Source organism: Pterocles gutturalis, unplaced genomic scaffold (genome assembly GCF_000699245.1).
Source record: "Pterocles gutturalis isolate BGI_N339 unplaced genomic scaffold, ASM69924v1 scaffold39471, whole genome shotgun sequence".
NCBI classification, from domain to species: Eukaryota; Metazoa; Chordata; class Aves; order Pterocliformes; family Pteroclidae; genus Pterocles; species Pterocles gutturalis.
Window position 1 is genome coordinate 31,274 of NW_010099218.1, and position 12,547 is coordinate 43,820.

Sequence of the window (12,547 nt, forward strand, 5' to 3'; positions counted from 1 at the left end):
TTCCCATCTGGGTAAGAGCTCTGCAGAGACCCTTGTTGTTCCAGATGTGGTCTGGACTGCAGAGTGTGGACTGAGGTAGCACCCAGTTTAGGCCAACTGGGACTGCCAGACTGAGTGTAGTGGGAGGCAGCTTTCAGGAGCAGAGGAAATGGGAAGATGAGGTGGCTTCTCAAGGGGCATTCAGGGAACTCTCTTATTACCGAGGTGGGTAAAGACCTTACTAGTTGTGAGCACTGATACAAGCTTTCTGACTTGAGCATGAGCCCAGCACACTGCAGCCTAGCTGGCATTCCTTGCTCCGTCTGTCCATCCTCCCACAGAAGTCTGGCTGCCCAAAAAACCACATCTCTGTGTTAGTCTTGCTCTGAGGGGTGGGATCCATGTAGCTGGCTGGAATATACAGTGTTGTTGCAAAATAATCACCTGTGCACATGCCTGTCAGATGTTCCTTGTCTGAACCTTGGCTAGAACCTCTGTCGAGGTGTATTTGGAGGTGCTTTAATTTCCATCTCTCTTGGTTTTCAGGTACCAGTATCCCAGTATGGATGAACTGGCTGAAATGCTGCCCGCTGTTCTGACGCACCTGAAGTAAGTCTCTGAAAGGAAATGGGGTGAGCTACCTCTCTCTCTTCTTGCAGCATCTGATATACTCACTGACTTGGTCCCAAGAGGCCTGAGCATCTCCTAACCTGTGTAACCCTGTCTGGTTCTTATGCTGGGAACATGGTCGGCCACATGAGACAATTTACGGCTGCTGGATCATTGCTGGATCATTTTGAAAATGAACCATAAGTGAACAGCTGGATGCAGAGAGGGGAGAGGCTTTGCCTCTAGGGGTGCTTTGGCTGTGAGTTTAAGTTAGCCTTGCTGATTGTGAAATGCCTATGTTTCAGCCTGAAAAGCTTCATTGGGATTGGACTGGGAGCTGGTGCTTATGTCCTCAGCAGGTGTGCAGTAAGTATCTCTTCATTTCCTTGTGATTTATGTAAGCTGTGGTCTTCCACTGATTGAACAGAATATTTGTGGGCAACCGGCAAAGTAGCGGTAATTACAGTAGGCCTGCAGGGAGCCGTGTGAGAGCTACTTCACGTCCAGATGGTTAAACTGGAGCAGCCAAGGCTACTCTGAAGCTACGCCAGACATGGAAAGATTGTAATATGATGTCTTTGAGTCAGGAGAGCCCAGCCTGGCTGCTAAGAATATCCAGCCTCCTGTTGTCACAAAAACTGGCTGCATTACTGTGTGCTGTTTCCAGTGTTTGTGACACCAAAGAATCTATTCAGTGACGTGCTGTGAACCAGTGCTGATGAGGAATGTGCTTTTTCACTGGAAGAAAGTAGATTTTGCACTCCACCTTTTGACAACAGAGTTCTAACTTTATCTCGGTACTTTTACATTTCTCTCTAGTGGAGTGTTTATAAGCATGTGAATCAGTGGATGTAGTTTAGCAGCCCAGGAATTTGCTTCAAGTTGCTGAGTGCAGAGAGTTGCTGATGATTTAGGCCACTTATTGCTTCTTAAAGCCACTTCACCATGCAGCTGCCCCTCCTATGGAAAGTTCTGTGCTTCCCATTTCCTCCAGTCAGGGTTCAGCCTGGGACAGTGTGAGGCACTGGTGTTTGCTCTGTTCCTTGCCTTTTGTATCTTGTGTAGTTTACAGTGTTGAAAATACGCCTTTGGCCTCACTTGAGTGAACTGCCAGAAAGCCGTCCCCATGCTCCCTGGATTACAGACAGTTTCCTGCTACTTTTGCTTAACTAGTGCTAATCCATACAGTGGAGCAGAAGAGCTGCTGTAAAATTTCAGCTGTAGAGTGAGCCTACAGCTTGAAGTTCTCTGGTTGTGTTAGATTGCTGGGTTTGTGTTTGCAAGCAGTCCTCAAAGTATTTTGTACCCGTGCTTTCCATGCACACACCCCAAGGTGAACTGCAGGGTGCTGGGGATGCCAGGCTGGAGCAGGGGAAGGGGTGTCTGCGGGCTGGGAGGCATTGCGGGTGCCCCTGCAGAGCTTCCCAGGCCTCTGCTGAGGCTGCAGGTGGTCGCGGTGCCTCAGCACCAGCTCCTGTGCCATTTGCCAATTCTTGCTGTTTTACCACATCTCCACTGGGAGGCCGTCTGTTCCTTGGCGAGTGGAGGGGAGATGCCCTCCAGGAACAGGAGTTTGTCCAGGTCCTTCCTGGAGCAGAGTCACTGCTCACAGCCCTGCAGTACATGGGAGCCTGCCGTGGCTGCACCAGATGATAGGTCACCAGAAGACACCACTGAGGCCTGCTCAGGCTGCAGGTGCTGTGTGAGCAGTCCATCCCTCAGTGCCAGTAACTGAATCAAGTAAGGTCTTGCTGGGAGCCAGCCTTGGGCCAGACTCTGGAAAGGCCACTGGCTGCCCTAGCTCCCCACTAGTCTTTTGCAAGAAGCTTTCCAGCTGCTGCGCCTGCTGTTGACCAACATAGGGGCTGAATCATCCTTCTGATTGTGCCTGTGCTCTCTCCCTACAGCTTAGCCACCCAGACCTGGTGGAGGGACTCGTTCTTATTAATGTTGATCCATGTGCAAAGGGCTGGATTGACTGGGCAGCATCCAAGGTGAGCTTCTCCTTGAGCACATCTCTTCACAGTGCTTAATGAACTGTGTGTGGAGTAAGAAGAAAAAGGACAGAGTACAGGAATTTGTCAGTTTATGGCAAAAACCATACAATCTCATTTCTGTCCTTGCTGTGTTCTCAGTATAGGTGTAGTATGATAGTATGACCTCCACCGTAGGAGCAGAGGTTGATGTGATCATATGGTAGACTGCTTGGAGATAAGTGGCTGTTGAACACTCAGCTTTCCTCTGATTTAGTACTCATGCTTGCAGGCTTCATTTGGCTGAGGTTGAATGGATCTTTTAATTATTCTTTTATTCAGGCTTAGAGAGTTGGGGTTGTTTAGCCTGGAGAAGAGAAGGCTTCGGGGAGATCTTCCAGCAGCTTCCAGTGCTGAAAGGGGGCTACAGGAGAGATTGTAGAGGCACTCTTGATCAGGGGGTGGAGGGACAGGATGAGGGGGAACAGTTTTAAGCTGAAAGAGGGGAGATTTAGAATGGATATTAGGAGGAAGATTTTTCCTGTGGCCCAGGTTGCCCAGAGAAGCTGTGGATGCCCCATCCCTGGAGGGGTTCAAGGCCAGGCTGGATGAGGCTTTGAGCAACCTGGGCTAGTGGGAGGTGTCCCTGCCCATGGCAGGGGGTGGCACTGGATGGGCTTTAAGGTCCCTTCCCACCCAAACCATTCTGTGATTCTATGATTCTGTGATTCTGGCCACTCACAGTTATTCAGGGTTCCAAGGTTCTGGAGAGCTGTGTGTTGTGTGTGCACAGGCTCCTTTGGAGCCTTGCATGCCCATCCCAAGCTTCAGGCATTTGTTTTTTTATATCCCTTGAATAATTCTTTTGTTATTTTATTTACTTTGAGGAGCTTTGAAATTTGTAATGAAACTGCATTTTCCAGTTACTCTCCCTCCTCCTCATTTGTGGTCACTCTTCAGTTTTCAGGCTGGACAACCAATATAGTGGATATTGTCTTGGCACATCTTTTTGGCCATGTAAGTACCCAGCAGGTGTTAATGTTGCCTGTGCAACTGTACATGGAGCTGTAACTTCTGTATGCACCTGCTCTGAAGTAGCTCTGGTCCATCACACAAGGGTTGCCACAGATAGTACTATCTTCTCTGCGTGGCAAGCTCGCATCAGGGCTTTGCGCACTCCAGGGAGCATGCACATCCTCATGCTTGTCCTAACTGTCTCCAGACTCCAGACGTGTTAAGGAAGTAGTGTCCCACACACTAGTGCTGGAACTCCTGTCTTTGTGGTGCCCAGGCAACTGCTGCAGAAACAAGTGACAGCTGGTTCTCTGTAGCCAGCATGGAAGCATGTGGGCTGTGGGTAGAGCACAGACCAGCTGGGAGCTGACAGTGGGATATTGTATGTGTCCAGATGGTGAACTGCTGCATCCTACTCTTCCCCTTCAGTTTCTGCAGAGGCAAACCAGCCCCTCCTGAAAACTTTGGATACAGCAGTGCCTGTCTATTTGGGATTTGCTGGCTCCCAACCAGCAAGCTTACTGGGCGACTGAAAGCGTCTGTGCCTCGTGCACACTATATATGACATACAGCAGATCAGTCCCTGGCCTGAAGCCTTCCTGCAACAACATACATCAGCATGGGAATGAGTTGCGCGGCTTCCTCCTGCTTAGAGCACATGCTGTACTCGCCCTGCTTTCAAGCCCCTTCACTATATGTAGTGCTTCCTTGTGTTGCCTTTTCTCTCTGTCTCTCTCTAGCTATCATTGGAATGCAGTTCCTTCATAGAGCAGGGTGTTGGGATTAAATTTTCCCTGGGTCTCAGTCTTGGGGTTACCTATAAAACTTTACTTCTTTAACATTAAGCGTAAGTGTAAGACCTTCCTAAAACAGTAATTTGTATCTGTATAAGCATTACGGAAGCTTGGGAACTAACTTAACCACATCTCAGGACATGTTTGTACTCCCGCAGCAGCACGTACAGTGCCATTTGTAAAAGTGTAGTCACGTTACCTGAGTATGACGCTTAATAGTCATGTCACAGAAACACTTAACGTAGCCTAGGTGTTAATACAGTCTGGAGTCACTGCCCTCTCCGTTACTGTTCGCAGGAGAGCAATGGAAGCGGTTTAATGCTTCAGTATTTTTATGAGTGTCATCTCTTTACTTGTGAAAAAGATGATGTTCCCTGTCTTTCAATTCTTCTGCTTTTATACAGGAGGAACTGCAGGCAAATCTAGATTTGATCCAGACCTACAGGCTTCATATCGCACAGGACATTAACCAAGATAACCTTCAGCTGTTCCTCACCTCATACAACAGGTACAGGATACCTTTTTGCCTGATAAGTTGCTCCCATAGGTTCCATGCTCAGTAGATTTACTGCTGTGTGTATTATTGTATTGGGTATTATGTCATGTGGCCATTTGTCCTAAGCCTAGTCTTCAGCCATTATCCTGAGCCAAGCTCAGTCCCATGCCTGGGTGACCTGTCACACCTCACTAGGTCATCTCTCTAGGTACAGAGCAAGCTTGCTGTGAGAGCATGGATCCTGTTTTCTGGCAGTTACTGCTGGGGCTCCTGCTCATGCCATGACACGGGGAATGATAACCTGTTGCCGGGGTGCTGGAGCCAGCACTCCTGGTTGGATTTTGTGTGCTCCCATGATAACCATGAGGATTTGACAGAGAATTGTTCTTTTTTTTCTTTCAGTCGCAGAGACCTAGAAATTGAGAGACCAGTTCTTGGCATCAATGAAAATACTGCAAAAACACTCAAGTAAGTTGCTCTGAATCAGCCTGTATCAGTTACTTGCTGTGCAGTCCCTCTGGTAGAAAAGCTGTTGCTGCTTCTCAGCAAGAACTCCACAAGCCCAAGTACTGGGAGGATTGTTCAGATTGTCCCAGGCTTTGGTGCAGTGCTGTCAGCTAGAGTGGGGCAGAGAGGTGTCTGGAAGCTCTTTCATTAAGAACAGACTGAGGTTCTCCAGAGGGTCAGAGGAATAGTAAGTGTCTCCACCCAGCAGTCAGCAGTCACTGTACTTGCTGAGTTGTTAGTTTGATTTTTTTGTATGAAAAATTGGGGAGGGAGGTTTTTGTTTGTTGCCACTGACTGCCTTCACCCCCTTGCCAAAAAAAGTTGCCTGCACAATTCTCCCAGAGATGGCAGTGGATTCTGAATGCAGAGAATGCAGTGGTGTTTTCCCACCTTGGCAGTGACTCTTTTGTCTGGAAGGGGACACTGTGCATTGTACAGCTGCCAGACGCTAGAGAGCTAGTGATAATCACCACAGGGGAGGCATAAGTAAATTTTCAGATTCCAAGCAAGAAAGCAAAAGGGGCAAATTATCTCCAATTTAAAGCAGATGAAGACTGTGAATTGCAGTGCTGAGGCAGGATGCCTGGGCTGGGTTGGGCTGGAGACTGCTGCCCAGCCTCTGCTCTTCACTCCTTGGAAATTGTATGGACTTCTGCTCCTGCCAGTCCTAGGAATGTTTTAGGCATGCACAGCCAAATCCTCTAAATCTTGGCTGACCTAAAAGAGGTGGATTTCCCTGATTGATCTCCAGGCAAAGCCAATTGTGCTGCTCTCTGTCATGCAGGCAGCTGTGAGTCACCGAGCACTGTCTGTCCATCCCAGTGTCTCACAGGGATCCACAGATGCTTAAAATGTTTCTTGTGGAAGTGTGGATCTCTGTGCCAGCAGACTTCATATAGATCCTCTCTCTCCCTAGAGATGCTACTCCACCGGCTCTGAGGTCTGTGGCTGACAGCTTCTCTAGTCTAATTTTTGTCATCTAGTCAACACACAAAAATGAGGCCTCTAGCCACGCCCTTCTTACCTGGATCTGTCGATGAATCGTGTAAATTCAGAGACACTTGGTCAGTGGTCTGTGTATGTTTTACACACTGAATGTTAATTGTTCTTCTAGAATTGCAATACATATAAAAGTGGATGTGAAGGCACGGATTTGCCAACAAAGGCTTTGATATAGTGACATTTTTCAATATATTCCCTGACATCTTTTGTGTTTCTTTCTAAAATCCAAAACAAAATATAGTGCTGAGCAGTAGCCAGCCTGAAGAGTATTAAACTCTGGTGGATGTGGTTATTAAATTCCTAACAGACGTTCATTTCAGAGCAGATGCTCCCTTTTGCAGCCTGGGATGGTGTTTCTCCCAGCTCTAGGCACATCTTTTAACATGTGTGCAACAGTAGTGTCAGTTGGTGTGCATGGGGGGGGGACAGTGTGGGGGTGTGTGCAAGCCCTGGAGGGTGTTCTGGTGCAGCAAAATGCCATGATGTGGTGGCGGGTAAGGATTTTGCTGAGCATTGTTAACCTTTCATGAGGCTGTTGGTTCACAGAGCTCAATCTTCTCAGAAATCCCTTAGGTGCACTGTGAGTAACATCTCTCTGGTTTGGGTTTTGCCCAGGTGCCCTGCCTTGCTAGTGGTTGGTGACAACTCACCTGCCGTGGAAGCAGTGGTACGTATATGTGAACTCTCTCCTTTCATAACGTTAGCCCCACAAATCCCTTGGCAAGCCTGCCTCAACCAGCAGTGCTTTCACCTTGCCCAGAACTAGTCGCAGACAGGGTCTCTTTGTCCCAAGCTCTTTTCTAGTCCCCCAGCTATTGAGACCTGTCAGCCACCGGTGGGACAGCTGAGGCTCGGGAGGCTGAACCACCCTGCAGGGCAGCTCCAGGGTGAGGATGGCAGGATCTGAATAAGATTCCTTGTGCCCAAGCATCGTGCTCAGCAAGTGATGCAGAGAAACCCTTTCAGAAACTTGTGTCTTTCCCCGAGCTCTGCCAGGCTGCTGCCCGGAGTTCAGTTCACATCATGAATTACTGCTTTCTTGCTGTTGTGCTGAGGCTACCTGGGGTTTAAAAATAAACCGTGTGACTCCAGTTCCTGTGGTGGGGAGTCACCCAGAGCTCTGCAAAAGCCCTGTATCATAGGGAAGGCAACACTTAGAAGCATCTCCTTCCTGTTGTTCTCTGCAGACACCTATAGCCCACTTCCCTCCCAGCACAGTTATAAGCGGGGCATGGCACAGTGCAGCGTGGTTGCAGTGGATGTTGCTCCTCCCCCTCAGCTAGTGATTGTGGGGAGGTCAGGGGTTTGTGAACAAAATAAGTTGTCTTAAGAAACCGTGGAAGAGTGTAGGAGTCTCCTAAAACAGTAGCTTGGACCTAGGAGCTGTGCATGATGCTGCAGGGCTTTTTCTGGTCATGGCCTGTTGCCTTTGCATTGATCTGTTTGGTCTGCAAGTCTGAGACATTCTCCAAATTTTGTCTTTGCTAGGATAATATTCCTGAGGATTCTCACTGCTTCCCAGCCACAGCTGGGAGACAGGATACGATCCTCTGGATCTTGGCTTGCCTATCTGGTTGCCCAGGTTCCCAGCTCATAATAATCTTTCCTGCTGGGATAGCTTTTCCTACAGGGCCCCACCTTGTCCCTTTTTGATGCAGCCTTACAGAGAAGAGCTGGCCATGGCCTCCTTGTCTGGCCTGGGGACTGAGTGGTCTCCCTCCATGCTGCACCACACAGAAGTCTCTTTTCATCCCTGAGTCTTGCTGTCAGAGTCCAGGAGGTGCCCCAGGGTTTTCTGGTGCATCCCCAAAACCAGGGGATGATTTCCCTTGAAGTCACAGCCCCATCTCTCAGAAGAGTGACATTCTATCACCACAAGGTCCCATTGGACAGGAACACCTGCCTCTCCTCTCTGCATCTTTTGTTCATTATTCTCTTCCTACATGCTCTCTGGTTTCTTGCTCAGTCCTTCTTGGCCCCAGAAAAGCTCCCATTGCCGAGGACAGCCACTGCCTCTAGTGCAGCTGCCCCACGTTTTACATCTGGCTCTTCAAGTTTTCTGTGTGATATCACATCCCTCTTTCCTCCTCTTATTTTAGGTTGAATGCAATTCCCGTCTTGACCCAACCAAAACTACCCTTCTGAAGGTGAGTGCCGCTCCAGAATCATTCCAGCCTGCATCAAGACATCGTGTTTGCTGAGGCCAGCTCCACTTGGCTTTTTACCTTCCATACATTTAGCTTTAAGAACTTTGTGGACAGTCATTCAGGGCTGTGTTCTCTTCTGTGTGGAGCCAGACTTGGGAGAAAAGAGTTTGTCAGGAGGTCCCTGGATCCCTGCTTTATAGCTGCTTCTCTGTTATCTTAAAGCGGCAGAGAAGACCTGCTGAGAAGTAGCAGAGGTGCACTGCCTCCATCCTGTTCTCTGCCAGCAACAACTTCACTTTTTCTAGGTTTATACCAGTCCTTCCCGTCCTCACCTATGGCTCCGCAGCATGCCAGACAGCTGCTGTATAGAAGTGTAAAGTGACAGGTTTGGAAAGCCAGGACAGTGGAGGGGTTACTCCTGGGCTTTTAGAGTACAGCCTGGGATCACTTGGTAACGCAGCCTCCAGCGTGCTGGGTTCCTTCAGCACCAGACTCCCAGAAGACATGTTGCCAGGCCTTGCTTTGGCTTTCCAGACAAGATGGTAGAAGTGTGCTTCATGTAGCAGCGCAGCCTGGTGCCATCAGCCCCGGGGCGGTGGGTGGTGCTGGCGCTGTTCTGGGCTTGTCCTCCTGGGGTGGGCAGGATGGTTCAACCTCCCTTTTGTTTCCTGTTGCAGATGGCCGACTGCGGGGGCCTGCCCCAGGTGGTTCAGGTGAGAAACGCCTCTCAACTGTCCCACGGCATTTGAGTTGTACTGAGCCCTCGCTCTGCTCACACTAAGCCGCACTTTCTGTTCCCACAGCCTGGCAAGCTGACTGAAGCCTTCAAGTACTTTGTGCAGGGAATGGGCTACAGTAAGTGGCAAACAAACTTTTCTGTTTTGGAGCAGGGTTGTTGTGGAGGCAGCTCAGCCTTTCAGGTCAATCTGAGCCCATTGGCATCTGCGTGCCCACCTGTGAGTTAGTAGTGGAGATCCATCCACGCTGGAAAACCCACTGGTGTGCTAACAAGCCTTAGCAAAGCAATGTTGTTCCCTGACCTGTGTTTAATGTGCACTGCAGCTGGAGTGGTGACCCCTCTTTGGTTGCTGGTGTTGGTAAAACCTTCTAAGTCCGTCTTTGTGCCAGTCCAGAAAAGTGTGCTCCCAAGAACGGTAAATCTTCTGAAAGCTTCTGTGTGTACCTTCTCCGGAGGGGAAGAAGTTAGCCGTACAGCCTCATGGTTGCGATGCATACATGAGAGCTCTTTCCTTTCTCCTGAGACATACCTGTTTATTTCAGAGTCTCACCAGGAGTAAGCGATATCTCAGAATGAAACCCATAATGACAGAACAGAGAGCTGGGGAACTTCTGAGACACCTGGAGAGCCCAGAGGGAGCTGTGCATGCCCTGCCCTATGGCTTCTTCCTCATGCTTGGAGGCAGGAGACATTGCGTCCTGGTGGTCCTGTCAGGGTAACGGCTGTTCAGCTCCCCTGCCCTCGGTACTTCAGAGACGGGGAGACTTCAGCAGAAGGGCATCTCGGTGCACTAAAGCAACTCCATCTCCATTGTAGGCACCTTGGCACTTCCCTGCCAGCGGCCAGGGCTAGGGGTTCACTTCCGTGGATGATGAACCTTCAAAAGCTGGAATTACGGAAGGGATTGGTTCAGGTGACTGGTTAACCACCAGCATGGCCACCGTGGCAGCTGTGACATTCCCAATGGTCTCCATATGACCACAAGTTCTTTGCCAACTCATGGGTGTCAGGGCTCAGAAGAAGCTGTCCCTGTCCTTAGAGCTTTGTGTAGGTGACATGAATGTGGTAGGACAATCATGTTCTCCAAGGGTGGCCGGATGAGCCTGGTCCTGCGGAGGAGGGTGCCATGTGAGAAGGCTCCCTCAGCCTCATGGCCTGAGAGCATTTCAATGTTCACATCTCTCGTGTTCCTGGTGTTAGTAAAGTCAGCAAGCGCTGTCATCAGAGCAAGGATTTCAGCAGCACTTTGGGGGTCAAATCTCTTGCAAACAGGCTGTGCAGCACTGGGGAAGGACAGGGGGTAATTTCCTACTTCCAGAATTAGTAGCTAGTCCCAGAATGGTTTTCCCAACTTTGGTGGGCAAGATTGTTTTGGCACTGCTGACTTGGCCAGCAAGGCCTCCTTGGGGAGAACAAGCGAGAAGCAAATCAGCCACTTGCCATTTCTAGAAATGCACAAGCCAGTTCCTCAGCAGGTTTCTTGTTCTTCCTGCACGTTGGCTAGAACAGTTGGACCTTCCTGTGCTGACACTGTGGGTGGAAGGTTATGCCTTGCAGGAGGCTTGTAGCAGAAATATGGTGCTGTCAACTCAAGGAAAGACATGATTTTCTGTTCCGTATCTGGAGTTGCAGGGTATGCCCCAGTTTCCCCATAGGAAAATGACATCTCTGTTGAGCAGTTGTGGTGTGTACAGTGGGGAGGCAGGGTCACCAGGTGCACTGCAATTTCCAGCTGAAGGCATTAAAGAGATGTGGCCCTGATGGATTTTTGAGTCAGCTTAACATCTTGCTGAGATGCTCGTTAGCAGCTGTTTTCACAAATATTGGGAGCTTTCAGCGCAGTGTGTGAGCTGGGAGTGGAAGGCAAAGTAGCTGGGGATTCCAGGAGCAGCACAGCTGTTGGTCACACACTGCAACTAATTGGCTCTTTCCTGTATTCATCCCTTTCCTTGTCTCGTGTTGTTTCCAGTCCCTTATGTGCAGCTCAGCCACCTAAGCACTGAGTCAGGTACCTTCAACTGTGCATCCGCCTCAGCCCAAGTCTGTGTACTGCATTGAATGATTTTTTGAGTGCATTGCTCTGTCTCAGCATGTCCTGCTGGCCTGCTGCGAGCTAGGCTGACCCATTGTACAGCCTGTATGCTACAGTTTTTCACCTTTCATTTGCATTTTGTTGATTGTTGCATGACTTCAGCTCTGTGGTTTTCTAGAGTGATGAGACTGACTTTCAAAAGGTCATCTGTACAACAGCTGCCTCGGTTTGCACAGACACTCGCCATGACTGCATTTGCAAATGATCGGTTACACTTCTGGCATTTGCTCACCTTGGACCTTTTGAAATTGGGCCTTAAACATCTTGCTTTAGACGTGCAAAGACTTAATTTTGGCAGTGAAGAGTGAGTTTTCTTCCTGAGGGTATAGCTCTTGTGCTTACCCAGCGACACGTATCTGAGTGGCTGTGATACTTGCTCTAGGAACTTCTTCCTTTTCTAAGTCCCACTCTTGTTCTTTCTTGCAGTGCCAGCAGCCAGTATGACCAGGCTGATGCGATCCCGCACTCACTCCTCCTCTAGCGTGGGCTCTGGGGATAGCATCCGCAGCCGGTCTCATACAAGCAACCATGGTGAAGGAAGTGCTGGAACCCCAGAAGGAATTGACCTCCAGGATGCACCTCAAACCATGGAAGTGTCCTGTTAGGCAGGAGCCCCTCTTCTGGATTCAGTCACTCCACTTGCCCCCCACTCAGAATCTAGCATTTCATCCAACATGGCATTAATTGTTCTAACTTGTGCATGCCCATCTGAGCTGCCACCTCCTTGGTAGTCTGTACTTGGCATTACTTTGGTCCTTTCTGTATGCCCTTGGCATCAGAGCCTCTTTAAAACTCGTTAACATTCCGCGGTCTTAGTAAGTCACATTACTGTACATGCTGATACCATCCCCTGTCTGTGCTGCATATCAATCCAGATGACAGCCGTTGTCTCCCCTATTCATTTAAAATATAATTTCTGTGGCTTTGTGAGGTTTAGAATTGCTTTCTAGTTGTGCTTCTGCTAAAGGACCCTTGTGGTGCAGTTGGTATGGCATCTGTGGGATGTGGGAGAGCAAGACCATGATGGTGTGAGACTCCAGGCACTGGAGCGAGCGATGCCCTTTGGCAGAGCTGTGCCTGGGGTGTGCAGAACCACCAGAGGGTCTTTGTGTTCCCAGGACTCTTGGCATGCCAGGCAGACGTGGGGAAAACTAATGGTCAGAAATACTGTCTTGGTCTCATCTCTGTATGTATG

The 12,547-nt window shown here is 49.3% G+C and overlaps 1 protein-coding gene across 1 annotated transcript in view; it reads left to right on the forward strand.

Moving 5' to 3' along the window:
* The window catches only part of LOC104463371 (protein NDRG3-like), a 33,351-nt gene extending 21,086 nt beyond the window's left edge, over positions 1-12,265 (forward strand). Inside the window, 12 exon segments of the mRNA XM_010075680.1 lie at positions 1-11; positions 526-588; positions 894-954; positions 2,496-2,582; positions 3,522-3,578; positions 4,774-4,877; positions 5,268-5,333; positions 6,990-7,041; positions 8,474-8,521; positions 9,199-9,234; positions 9,325-9,376; positions 11,779-12,265. The exon segment at positions 1-11 is cut by the window's left edge and continues 30 nt beyond it. Of these exon segments, the coding sequence (XP_010073982.1) occupies positions 1-11; positions 526-588; positions 894-954; positions 2,496-2,582; positions 3,522-3,578; positions 4,774-4,877; positions 5,268-5,333; positions 6,990-7,041; positions 8,474-8,521; positions 9,199-9,234; positions 9,325-9,376; positions 11,779-11,957 (816 nt within the window). The 3' untranslated portion in view covers positions 11,958-12,265.
* The last annotated feature ends 282 nt before the right edge of the window (positions 12,266-12,547 follow it).